Source organism: Camelus bactrianus, chromosome 13 (genome assembly GCF_048773025.1).
Source record: "Camelus bactrianus isolate YW-2024 breed Bactrian camel chromosome 13, ASM4877302v1, whole genome shotgun sequence".
In the NCBI taxonomy this organism is placed as follows: domain Eukaryota; kingdom Metazoa; phylum Chordata; class Mammalia; order Artiodactyla; family Camelidae; genus Camelus; species Camelus bactrianus.
This window is the reverse complement of record NC_133551.1, coordinates 54,517,292-54,531,731: the sequence shown is the minus strand read 5'-3', so window position 1 is coordinate 54,531,731 and position 14,440 is coordinate 54,517,292. Positions and strand designations below refer to the sequence as shown.

The 14,440-nt window shown below is 37.8% G+C and overlaps 1 protein-coding gene and 1 pseudogene across 8 annotated transcripts in view; both read right to left on the bottom strand.

The window, feature by feature from the left end:
• KIAA0319L (KIAA0319 like) overlaps nt 1–14,440 on the bottom strand; it is a 99,689-nt gene that overhangs the window by 57,835 nt on the left and 27,414 nt on the right. For all 8 annotated transcript variants that reach the window (XR_006726696.2, XR_006726695.2, XM_010959914.3 and 5 more), the window contains exon 3: nt 12,908–13,431. Coding sequence is in view for 6 of the 8 variants with exons in the window: in XM_010959914.3 (XP_010958216.2) it covers nt 12,908–13,431 (524 nt within the window). In the remaining 2 variants the exon portion in view is untranslated. The remainder of the gene's footprint in view (nt 1–12,907; nt 13,432–14,440) is intronic.
• Nucleotides 1,462–12,897, bottom strand: LOC123618285 (ubiquitin-conjugating enzyme E2 W pseudogene; annotated as a pseudogene).

Here is a 14,440-nt window from a genome sequence, read left to right as displayed (position 1 = left end):
CCAAGTAATTGGCAGAGATTGTCAGACTAGATAAAAAGCAACACCCAGCTATATGAAGCCTAAAAGAAAGCCACTTTAAACATAAAGACACAAACAGGTTAAAGTAGAAGGGTGGGAAAAGCTATATGATGCTAAAACTAACCGAAGAAAACCTGAGTGGCAATATTTATATCAGACAAAACAAATTTCAGAGCAAAGAATATTACCTGAGATAAAGAGGGTAAATTTTATCATGCTATAGGGATCAGTTCATCAAGAAGATACAACAATCCTAAACATTTACACATCAAATAATAAAGTTTCAAAGTACATGATGCAAAAGCTAATTTAATAGTAAGGAGAAACAGATATACCTACAAATACAATGTAATGTTTCATCATCTCTCTATGAGAGATCATGGTCTCATCTTCATCAGTTATATAACTGACAGAACTTAATAGAAAATAAGGATATAGAAGATCTGAACAACACTAACCAATCTGACCTAACTGACATTTATGTAACACTTGCCCAACAATGACAGCAGGATACATATTCTTTCTGAGTGCACTTGGAACATTTACCAGGATAGACTGTATTCTCAGCCATGAAAACAAATGTCAATAAATTTAAAAGGATTCAAGACATACAATGTTCACTGTCTACAATGGCATTAAATTATCAGTCAATAATACAATAATACCTGGAAAATTCCCCCCAAGTGTTTGGAAACTACATGACATACTTCTAAATAACCCCAAAATCCAAGGAGTAGTCAAAAGGGAAATTTAAAAGTATTTTGATCTGAATGAAACTATAAACATGAAATACCAAAATCTGTAGGATGTGTCTAAAGCTGTACTTAGAGGGAGATTTATATCACTAAACATCCATGTTGGAAAAAAAGGAAGTCTCTAATCAATGACCTCAGATTACACCTGTGAAACTAGAAGAGCAAATGAAATCCAAATTAAACAGAATAAATGAAATAATAAAAATTTGAACAGAAATCAATAAACTAGATAAGCAATAGAGAAAAAGGAATGAAAACCAAAGACTATCTTTGAGAAAATCTATTAAGTCTGATCAGGAAGAGGGAGAAGGAAAGAAGGAAGAGAGAAGGAGGGAGCAAGAAAGAGAAAACACAAACTACCAATGTCAGGAATAAGAAAGTAATATCACTACAGGTTCTACAGAAATTAAAGGGCAATAAGGGAATTTTATGAACAACTTTATGCCAATAAATTTGACTACTGGGATAAAATTCACTAATTCCTTGAAAAACACAATCTGCCAAAGCTCATGCAAGAAGAGCTATCATAAATAAATAGCTATATATCTATTATACAAATTGAAGTTGTAGTTTAAAGTTTTCCTACAAAGAACTCTAGGCCCAAATGACTTCACTGGGAAATTATATTGAAAATTTAAGGAATAAACAGTACCAATTCTATACAAACTCTCCAGAAAATTAAAGGAGATTGAAAATTTCTCAACTCATTCTTAAGGCCAGCATTACTTTTATTTTAAAACCAGACAAAGATATTACAGGAAAATAAAACTACAGGCTAATATACTTCATGAACACATATGCAAAAATTCATAGAATTTTAATCAAATATAACAATATATAAAAAAGGTAACATATCATGACTAAGTGGGGTTTATCCTAGAAATGCAAGATTAGTTTAACATTAAAAATCAATCAAGCTATTTATCATATTAACACACTAAAAAACAAAAAACCATATGATCATCTCAATAGATATAGAAAGAGCATTTGACAAAAATACAACATTTATTCCTGATACAAATTCATGTCAAACTAGAAATAGAAAGGAACTTCCTTCACCTATAAATGACATCTTTAAAAAATCTAAAGCTAACATCACACTTAATGGTGAAAAACTGAATGACTTCCCCTAAGATAAAGAACATGACAATGATACATACTTTAATCACTTCTACTCAACATTGTATTAGAAGTTCTATCTGGCACAATAAGGCAAGAAAAAGAAATAAGGCATCCATATTGGAAAAGAAGTAAAATGGTCTTCATTCACAGGCAATGTGATTACAGAAAGAAAATCCTGTGGCATCTACCAAAAAATATACCAGAATAAATAAGTGAGTTTAACAAGGTTTCAGGACACAAGATCAACATACAAAAAGCAACTGTATTTCTATACACTAGCAACAAAGAAAAACTGAATTTTTTAAAATACCAATTATAATAGTATTAAAAATATGAAATACTTAGGGGTAATTCTGACATAAAATGTACAAGATCTGTACTCTGAAAACTACAACACATTTCACTGCTGAGAGAAGTTAAAGATGACAAACAAATGGAAAGATAAACTGTGTTCATGGATCAGCACACAGTAGGCTATTATAATTGGGCAATGAATTCTCCCCAGATTGATCTATGGCCTTAACATAACTCCAATCAAAATCCCAAAGGCTTTTTAAAAAGAAATTGACAAGATGATTCTAAAATTTATACAGAAATATAAAGGACTTAGAAGAACCAAAACAATTTTGACAACAAAGAACAAAGTTGTAAGATTCACATTACCTGATTTAAAGATTTATTACAAAGTTATAGCAAGACAATGTGATGTTGATGTCAATATAGACAAATAAATCAGTAGAACCAAATAGTATCCAGAAATAGATTCATAAACATATGGTTAACTGATTTTCAATTAGGTGAAAAGCAATTCAGTGGAGAAAGAATGGAAAAAAATATGGTGGTAGAACAACTGGATATTCATATGCCAAAAAACAAAACCCTTCCATCCATAGCTCTCATCATGTACCCCCCAGAAAATTCTAGACTTATATTTAAAACCTAAAACTATAAAACTTTTAGAAGAAAGCTTAGGAGAAATCTTTCTTAGATACAACACGAAAAGCATAATCCATTAAAAAAAAAACTGATATACTGGACATCAACAAAATTAGTATCTGTTCTTCAAAAGACACTGCTAAGAGAATGAAAAGCAAGCCACAGGCTGAGAGAATATCTGCAAATCACATATCTGATAAATGACTTACACACAGTGAATATATATATGAATGAAAACAATCCAATTTTTTTAAATGGGAGAAAATACGAACACTTTACCAGAAACATATGGAGAGCAATTAAGTACAGTACATGAGAAGATGTTCAACATCATTAGTAATTAGGGAAATGCAAATCAAAACCATAATGACATACTATTACATACCTATTACAATGTCTAAAATGAAAAAGACTCACCATACCAAAGTGTTGGTGAGAATGTAGAGAAACTGAAAGTCTCATACATTATTAATGGGAATATAAAATGGTGCAACTGTTTAGAAAACAGTTCAGCAGTTTCTTAAAATATTAAATATAGACCTATGATATGACCTAGCTATTCCACTCCCAGGTATTCGCCCAAGAGAAATTTAAACATATGTCCATACTAAGACTACACAGACGTTCCTAGCAGCTTTATCTATAGCCAAAATCTGGAAACAACCCAACTGCCCAACAACAGGTGAATGGATAAACTAATTATGACATGTCCATACCATGGAATACTACTCAGCAATTAAAAGCAACCAACTACTGAAAGATACTACAACAAGGATGAACATCGTAATGCTGAGTGAAAGAAGTCAGATGCAAAAGACTACATGTTGCATTGTTGCATTTATATGAAAAGTCCAGAAAAGGTAAATTTATACAGACAGCAGATTAGTGGATCCCTGGGGTTAGGAGTGAAAGAGGGTATAGTACAAAGGAACTTTTGGGCAAATAAGCACAAGGGAAGTTTTGGGGGTTGTAGAAATGTCAACTGACTGTTGCGATGATGATATATGCCCTATACATTCACACTTAAAAGGAATGAGCTTCATGGTGTGTAAATTATACCTCAATAAAGTTGTTTTTTTTTTTTAAATAAAGAGTACGTAATGTATGATTCTGTTTATTTAAAAATTCTAGAAAATCTATAATAATCTAAGGCAGATCAGTGGTTGCCTGATAAGGGAGGGAGAGGGAAAGACAGATTACAAAGTGACAGGAGGAAACTTTGGGGGTAATAGATATGTTCATCATCTTTTTTGTGGTGATGGTTTTATGGGTATATACATATGTCAAAAATCATCAAATTGTATACTTTAACATGTACAGTTTATGATATGTCAATTATGTCAATAAAGCTGTTTTTTAAAAAGTACGGTGTTCACAGAAAGGCAAATATTCCATTCAGTGTGGCTGGAGTGGAAAGTAGAAGAGCCATTCATGCAACCAAAAATGTTTTGATGGCTGCACAATTTCACTTTCCCCCTTATTAGATAGGCTGCTTCCACTTTTTTATTAAATAAATATCATCTCACCATTGTGTGTGAAGCTTGCTCTTTATTCAGGAATTACTGCTTTAGAACAGAATCCCAGAAGTAGAAGCACAGAAATATTTTTAAGTAAGGCAAGCAGATTTTTATTTTCAAAGAAACGGTTTATTATTATGTATTATTATGATGATGATGATTTTTTTTTAAAGAAATAGGAAAAGGAGATATGGAGCAAATTATTTTACTTCAGAAACTATGAAGTAATAATGAAAAATTTTAGGGGATGATACATAGTCAGAGGGACTTGGGTGGAATTTCCTTGGGCAATTTTTTCTGGCACTTGACAGAAATCATAAAACTAACTCAATTCTGAACAAACCTTAAGTCACATAACCATGCCCCAATTGCATACACCTGTTTCTTTTTCAAAGAAGCTTTATTCAAAATGATGAAAGGTTTCTATTCACATTCTTTTTCTCCATCTCACCATTTCTCTCCCCCTCCCACTCCCTCTTCCTCCTCCTTCCTTCCTCCTCACATCCACTCTGGAGCTACTCTCTCCAAATATGGCAAGCCAGCCCCAGTGATTAATACCATAATTCAAGATGACAAAAGGTATCCTTCATCATGAGCTATTCTGTTTTGAGTAGAAGCCTACAGGGCACACACAGGATATTCACACTTACCCAGGTAGTATTTATCACAGTTTAGGTAGGAACCCTCCTTAGTAGCACACGTGATACCCTGGTGTCTACTTAATATTAAAGAACAATTCACAAAAATTCAGCTTTCAACACATTTTGTTTTTTGATTAAAATAAAACAAAAACTACCATTGGCACTAACAAAAATCCTACCAGAGGAAAGACAGTATCTTCCTGCAGTACCAAAGCCAGTGGGGTTGAATGGCACATCCCAACCCAATTCTCAGCAACAAAACTGAGGCTGGAACAGGGTTTATCTTGTAGTAGTTAGTTATAAAATTAAGTCTTAAGAAGAAAAAGACTTCTTAAAAAACCAGTTCCACCCATGAAAAAGGGGGTTGGGGTGGCAGGAGTGTTAACTAAGATATGGCTGGTTTTGAGACTTTTTCCCCATGGCTTAAGTTCTTTGAATTAGCAAGGATCTGTTGATGGATCCACACCAAAACCCTCTTCACCTCTTGTTTCTAAAGTTAATTTACCAAGTAGTCAACAAACACATTTTCAAATTCATTTCACACAGTAAAAGTCAGATAATCAAATAAAAGAACCAGAATATTGAGATCAGAGAAGTTACAAGCAGTTATGGTGAAAAAAAAAATAAGGAAAAAGCATTATGGTTTAGGCACTAATATTTTTGAAAAAGGAAAAGTACAACAGTAGGGATTTTTGCATACCCACACACAACAAAGAAACAGGCAGCCCAATTTTTCTCAGTGCAGTAATCCACTCATGTAAGATTCTAATGGTGGGGGCTTGGAGGGGAGAGAGTGAGGGGGGTTTGAGGGAGCACTTAATGAATATATGCAGACAGACACTCCTGGAAGGGCCTAGGTCACTGAGGGGTGAGAAAGCCACACAAACTGTCCAGGCCAGAGGGCTGTAATGGGGCCTGGGGCTAAAAAATTTGGGGTGCCTGCTGCTCAGATAACTGAGATTGAGAATCTGAAGAAAACTAGGTCCTTGAGAGAGTCCAAATTTATCAGGAAATAATAGCCATAAGAATAAATGAACCCGTGGCAAATATTTCACAAGCCTAAAAGATTAAAGAAAAGATTTAAAAACAAAAATCAAAAGAAAGCAACCAAGCAAAAAACCCTGAAAAACAACCAAAACTAAACAAAAATATGAATGAAGGGGAGAAGAACTGCTCGGGTTTCTGTCCTTGGTTATGCAAGGCTCTTCCCTGCCATTGCCCACACCCCACGCCTCTATCTTCTGATAAGAGGTAAGCTCCAGCCTTACGTAAAGTCCCCATAAGAATTTTCCTTGGTGATAAAAGCAGCAGAGAGGTGTCCAAGGACTTGGCTGGTTTATCCTTCTCAGTCATTTGTTCCATAGAAATCCACTGGCTTGTAGGGGTTAAAATGCTAGAATACTGACTGGAAACAGGGAGATGCTGCTGGTAGAGAAAGGAGCATCTCAACCTTCCTAAAGTCAAACCTTACATGTGGGGATACCTAATTGGACCTTCATTCCCTGGACTCAAAGAGAACACTCCTTCTTTCACAAAGCAGGATTGGCAGCATTAATTGCCAGTGGATGAACGGCTTGTACTGCAAACGTTCCAGTACCCAATCAACAAGACTTCACACTCCTCCTGCCAACAATTCAAAGGTTCACAGCATAGAAAGGATGCAGTATTTAAACCAAACAGTGCAAGCTTCTCCTTCTCTAAGCTGAGAAAGGGGAATAAATTGGTGACATTACTTTCTACTTCTGGAATTGCAAAAGGTCCACAATACCTACTCCTGGATGCAATATGTGAATGTCTCTAAAAGAATGAAAAATGCTACTGACAAGCCTATGCCTTTGCAGCTCTGCAGGTATTTCAGGCAAGATGAGCAATTTATGATATAATTTCTTCCTACTTTGGATGCAGATTGCTTGACCTACCTTAGTGAAAACAGTACAAACTAAAAAGTAGTGATGCTAGTCAGTCATCCCTACTTAGAAGGAGACTACAATGATTACATTTCTCTTACTTTCCCTAGTATATTAAGCAGAAGTTTGAACTCCAGGTCCTCTCCTAAAAGAAATGCCCAGCAATTAACTATTCTGAATGTAGAAAATGATCCTACTACCCTCTCAGAGCTATCCATGACCTTCAGGATAAGACTCAAGCTCCTAAGCATGGCATATAAGGTCAAAGGTAACTTGTCTGAATCTGAAGACTCCACTTTGCCCTATTTTTCAGCAACGCTTGCAGTTCTCAACATGTGATACCAAACTGTATGATGCCTCTGTGTAATGCTGCGCAAAGGCCCACTCCCACTCTTAGGGCTCATAGTTCAAGTTCAGTATTCCTCCCGGGCATGTTCACTCACTCTCCACGTTAGGCTATAAAGCCTGACATCCTGTTCACTAGCAGCTATTTATTGCCACTGCCCACGACTGTTGAACAACAAAGAACTTCCCAGTCAACATAACTTTAGGATCTTCCCTCCAGCATACACCTGAATTCAGTTAAGTCCTAAGCTTGAGTTTTCACCATCTCCCAGAAGACTGTCAGGCCTAAATCTACCATAGTTCTAATTTTACTGGTCTAGTTGTATTGATCATAATTATCCTGCAATGTGCTAAAGCCAGCTCATATGAGCTGACTGTGCCCATATCTGCCAACTCTGTGTTCAGTGACTTCATGCTGGTAGCTTCAAACCGGTCATGTTGGTAGTATTTACATCATGAAAATTGGCAAAGTATGAAAGTCAGGGCTTGATTTTGTTTTCTGGGGGAAAACACAGTTGTTAAACATTTACCACACCACAACTGTTATCCCCACAATGATCTATACTTCCTCTCCCTTAAAATCCAACCTCCTTTTCCTTCTTCCCAAAATTCTATTGAATTATCTGCAATTTCTATTCCATGATTGGAAAGTCACCTATATGCTCAGTCATTTCACATTTTGGTCCCTATACTTCCCACAGGACAAGGCTACATAGTTTTCAGGATCTGGTACAAAATGAAAAGGTGGCGTCCCTTGCTGAAAAATTAAGAATTTCAAGACAATGACAGCAGAGCACTAAATCAAGAATAGAGCCTTTCTAAGTGTGGGGACACACACAACTGCACAGGTCACATGTGCATAAAGTGGTCCCTGACCACCTATTCTTAATGTACACCTGTACTCCCCTGAGGATACTATTTCCCACATATCTCTGCAATATGATGGCTACTTATTCTCCCACACTTCAAGATTAAAGGAGGTATCTTATTTGCTCCCCTTTCAATGCCCTTCACAAATTATTACTCTTCTATCTTCTTTGTAAAAATCTCTTCTCCTTTGCTATCTTGCTGCACTATACTTCAACTCTCATCATAGCTGTCATCTCCCGACTTACTCATTACTCCTCCTACTTTACTGACGGCTTTGACATCTGGCTCTCAAAATTCCTCTTCACTGCAAGTCCTTGCCTCAAGAATAAGAATTTAAGAGGACAGACTCTGGGTGGAATCAAACCGCCTGGGTTCAAGTCTTGGTACTACCATATAATAGATATGTTCCCTTGGCTATGTTCCTTAACCTTTCCTCTGCATTTCCTCATTTATAGAGATGGTAATAGTAATTCATAGGATTTGTTGAATAGATTAAAAGGGTTAATTCATGTAAAGGATTCAGAATGGTACCTGACACACACTAAGTACTCAGTAAACATTAGCTATTGCTGCCAGCATCATTATCATCATCCTTACTAAAGTCTATCTCAATATGTACACTCATTTAACATGTTCTCTGAGCTCCTTATCATCAATAAATTTCTTCTCTGCTCTACCCCAGCAACCATCTTCATAGCCACATCCTAGATCCTGTAATCCCCAGAACTTCTCCACCTCCAAAATCTTAAATTCAAATATCCCATACTCAGATGACTACCTCTTGTCCTTCTAGGACTCACATTTACCTGTGCCCCTATATCTGCTTCCTATCATCGAAACCCCTGAATGCCAAACGCCTCTATTGCATCTCTGTCAGCCTTTCGTAACTCTGCCTCTTTTCCTTTCTTTTTATACTCTCTCTTTCTTCCACTCTCTTGAAAACAACCTCAGTTTCCACGTCCCAATTGCCTCTTGTATAAAATTGGCAAAGCTCTAACCTTGGATGAATCAAACCATCACGCTTTCCCTGACAGGGTTGCTGAGAGCTACTGAGGAGAATCACACAACTGTAAGGATCAGTGCCACTCATAAATTTATGATCTCCATCTTCAGTGCTACCCAACAATCTTTCTGTTTTCTTACCTACTTTGCCATTTCCTACCCTTCACAATGGCCATGCCAGACCTTTACCACTCTCTCCAAACCTCTCATTATCCTGCCTACTATCCACCTATCCCCACTCCATCTACCTTTGCTTCTATTCCCAGTAAGTGATCTACCCTACTTCAGAAAAAAGCAAGAATGAGATTAGAACCACCACAATTTCCTTCTACTGAACATAAAAATCCACCTTAGCTGCATCTATATCCACCCATTTCTTCCCTCTTATCATAATGAAGTAGCTAACCTTATGCTCTGTGCTCTGGATTCTAACCCACCTGCCCTATAAGGCAGTTAGTTCTCAAAGTGTGGTTCCCAGACCAGCAGCATCAGCACTCTTGGAACTTGTTACAAATGCAAATTCTCAAGCCCCATTCGAGACCTACTGAATCAGAAACTTTGGCGCTCAGGCCCAGCAAACTTTTTAAAAAAGGCCTCCAAGTGATTCTGATGCTTGTTAAAGTTTGAAAGAGTATTTGTTATTTATCCCCTTTTCCATATCTTCAACCTCCTTCTTTAGTGCAATGTCTCCCTTGCCTGAAGAGGCTCCTATTTGATTGTACATTCCTGCACTTTTCCAGTCTGTTCACCACACAGGAACATATCTGATCATTTCATTCCCTGCTTAGCATAAGGACTAATGTTTTAAGAAGGCCTCAAGGCTCTGCACACCTCTGAAGCCTCTTCATTCACCACTAGCTCTCCTGCTGTTTGTCTCTCTCAACTTCTTGATCCTGCCACACTCTAGGGCACCTAACAAACTTTGAAATTGTTATTCCTTTTGCCTGAATTACTCTTTGCCTGTTTCTTTTCCTAACTCCTGCTTCTACTTCAAATCTCAGCTTAAACTTTCTTTGTTAAGGTAGCCTAAGTCTTAGTCTCGATTACATCCTGTCAGATGCTCTTACAGCACTCTGCACTTACCCTCTCATAACGTGCAACAAGCTTATAATTACTTAATTATCATAACTCATGTCTGTTTTTGTTGCTTAATACTCAAGCTCTATTAGGGCAGGAATCATGTTTATCTTATAAGCTATAATATTCCTAGTGCCTAGCTTAGTATAGGACCTTGCACATAGTAAATGTGCAGTAAATATTTGCTGACTGACAGAGCCTTTTTTGCATATACTGGGTCTCTGTCCAGATTTTTTTTTAACAAATGAATTTATTTTCACATAGGGATAACATACTGTACCTCTCTGCCAATATTACTTGAAAATCGTCCATGTCAAAACAATTTGACAGCAGCTACAAACAATTCAATAAATACGCAATGATCTTTCATTAAAGTCCTTTAAAGACGCATGTTAATTCATGCTGTTAACCTTAGATTCACAGTGCACAGAATCCAAATATAAACAGTTGGGGTGATTTTCAAAGTAATGTTGGATCCCTCACTTTATTTATAATCCCACTGTAATCAATAACTTTATTTCATAGGCCCTATCATGCATTATTAATTATTAGGTGGCAGGAGTTAATGAAAATTTTTCCTATTACAATGTCCATTGCCGGCAATGAACGTTCCAAAACTGCCAAGGAAGTCATTGTTATTGCATAATACACTAGGACCTGGAACTTTTCCAAAAGCTTAAAAAGATAAAAATTAAAAATGGAATTATATTTGACATTTCCTGACACCTGCATTAATACTGTATGACTAATAAGAGCATGTTAGTTGCCTGGACTGTACCAGGGATCAACGTGTGTCCAGAATGCATACAAGTAAAAATGCAGTAAAAAGGAAGTAGTCTTCATTGCCTACAGGTCACTTCCAGTCAAAGGTTAAAGTTCAAAGACTGAATGATCAAAGTACTCATTTCCTCAGTAGGACTCTCCTCTGCTAGGAGAAGGATAGCAGTGCAATCAACAAGTATCATCATGATACCACCACGTTGTTTTCTTTGGATTCTTGTCACATGTTCGAACATAAAAAGAATTACCTGGTGGTCATCTCTGGAATAATTCTGTACAGTCCGACCTTTTCTTTGCAGCTGGAAAGCATGCTAATAATGCTAAGACAAACTGATTGGACTAAGAGTGCTGGGGACCAGTCTTCTGTTAGAAGGGTAAACAGATATGACCATTGCTTAAACATGAGGATGAATGGGAATATTTTCACCAGTAAACGTGACCTGAGGAGAATCAAAAGGATATCGACTACTAAACTTAAATAGAAGTTGAAAATTTTCCCCTTCATATAAGGTACCTGGTGCACCTTCCATGTCTACAATCCACTGCGTAATTGAATTTCAAACACTCTTTTCATTTAAAGTCATTCTTGGAGGTGGGTCATTTTGCAAAGCCAACAGTTCTTTCCGTAGTTGTTTCTGCATTGATACCATGATCCAGAATGTTTTTTCTACCTTTAACCCCCTAGTGAAATCCTATGCATCCTTCAAGGAGTAAATTAAACGTCTCTGTAAAGTCTTCTCTGTACATACACATCACTTGCCTGCTCAAGAGGATCACTTCTTCTTTTGTGTTCCTACCGTATTGTGTACATAAATCTACTCATGCAATAATTATACACTATTGTAAATAACCATTTTCATGTCTGAGTCTCCACTAAACTATAAACTCCTTGAGGGCACAGATCATGTATTTTTTATCTTTATATCTCTAGTGCTTAGGAAAGTACCTAACATTGATAACAGGTGTCCATAAATGTTTATAGGAATATTAAATCTAACCCTGCATCTCTATCATTGCATTGAAAGGTTTTTTTTCTTAATACTAAATCTGGGTTCCAATTCTAGGTTTGCTATTCATTAGCTGCATAATCAAATTGTTTAATTTCTTTGGGCCTCAGTTTCCTCACTAGTAAGATGGGGCTAATAATACCTACTTGGAAATATTGCTATGAAAATTTAACAAAATGACACAGTACAATGATTAGCACACACAGTGCCTGGCAAGTAGTAGCATCCCCACTCTGGCTTCAACTTAATAGAGACAACTAGGACAAAACAAATACAAAAAAAGGTCACAGCAATCAAGGGAGAATGAGAAAAGAGTGAGTCATTCCTTTTAATCATTTGCCCAGGAAGATCAACAGTGAAGAAATACAATAAGCAGAACACACTCTACTGGTGGTATCTCCCTTGGCATACAAGGCTTGGTGAGAACTCACCTAAGACCTCTTGGCTAAGGGCCACATACAGCTCCCGAGCCCGGCAGGTCAGGTCTTAATCTGTGGCACCAGGCATGGTTACTTCAGACCGGAATAGAAACTACCTCATAAGGCGAGAGATGGGGGGAGGAGGAGAACCTGACTTCAACCACATCAATCAAGTGTTTTGCAACCTGGCAGAAAACACTGCAGAATCGTTGATGGAGACTAACACCCACACAACTGCACTTACCTGTAGCCAAGAACCAGCTAGACTAGATAATGAGCAGCTTTCTGTTTTTACTGAAACAACAGTCAGACTTGCATGGAGTGAAAATCTCTAAGGTCAAATTACCCTTGAACATCTGGGCATCACCCACTAAGATGACACCAAGCAGCTTTATACATACACCACTCAGTCTGTGAGCGCTGCCCACAAGCACCAGCTTCAGAGCTAATGTGCACCAAAGAGAAAAGCATATTAAACAGTTTCCATGCTCCTCATTCATAACATGCTTACCTCTGCTGAGCCAGTGGTGTTTAGATCGCCTAGTTCCTTGGAGTCATTCATTTTAGAAGGTTGTGTCACTGTAACCACTTTTTCACTGGGACTCTCTCTCTTCCAAAGCTTCCTGAGTAAGCTCTGCTGGTCACTGGAAGACACAGTGGATCTGAGTGGAGCTCTGGGTGGGCTCTGCCTCCTCCAAGATGCCCTGCTCCAACCTAACCCCAGAGTATGTGGAATATCATCTTCAAGTGGAAAGCCCAAACCATCTGCAATTTGGAATTTTTTTAAAAACACCAGCATGGAATTGGAAGAGTCTGTCCTAAAAGCCCAGCAGCTCTGGGGCCTGCTGCAGTCTGCCTGGATGCACATCCCTTCTAACCACCAAAAGGCATGGCAGGCAGAGTCCTGGCAGCAGGTAGCCCAACATGACTGGAGAGAGGGGATTCCTTCAAGAAGCCGGAAGTGATTTTCTCCCCCAGATCTCAGGCCAACTCCAAATTGTGTCTTCGCCTGCTGGCACCTGCTCTCCTTGGCATCTAAAAACAAAGAATGAAAACATTTTAAGATGAAATAAAAACAGAGACTACAGCTCTGTAAAGAATCCTAAATACTAACATTTGAGGCTATTTGGAAGACTCGTTTTTAAGCTTTCTAGTAAGTGGAACGGAAGAAGCAAAAGAGAGTGTTCTTTGGCTCAGGATATTTTAGTTTGTAGAAGCACTGCTCCTATAGTCATTGCTGGCTCTCTTTCTCAATGAGCCCCTTCCACGTAGACCTTTTACACAGAACTCCAGCTCATGAAACAGAAAAAACAAAACAAAAGAACTCTTCTGGAGGAAGTGTACTGAGGGACAGGGGCAAAGTCCCACCCCATGACGTTGCACTCACCTCCAAGGCATTTCTCAGGGACAGTGTGAAGACTATGGGACCTGAAGGGCAGGTAGCTGAAGAAGATGGAAGATTGCCCCCACTGAACTGGCAGCAACACAAACTGAGTACTCATGACCTCTTGCAGGTAATACATTCATCCATTTTCTAATCAATGGTTTGTCAGTCAGGTGGTTTGCACATCGCAGCAACAGCCAAAGTAGTAGTCAAGCTTACCAAAAATTTTAATCATGAGAGGTATTTTAGAATGAACGTCCTAATGACAAGCCACATGATGATAAAGAAATGAAGGAACACAAGTACAACAGTGATCAACTGTGGTTAACACAGATAACACGGTTCAAAATTCTGGCTAATGTTGCTTATGTATAAACTTTCGAGCTGCTGAATTTTTCAGGCATGGCACTGATTTTTCTGAAATATTACCTCAGTTCTGTTTTCTTAGATGAAGTAAAGTCAAAGCATGTTCTAAATTAAAGTTTTTATACAGAGTTCATTTTAAGGTCTTAGTCATACAGGTGTTTGTAACCAACTGTGGTCAGGGTTATACAGGGCCAGAACCCGGGTGAGGCGAGAGGGGCCTTGGGCACAAACTTTACGGAAGCACTCACTCTCAGAGTCATGCAAGTGCAGGACTGGTTTACCCAACCTTGAGAG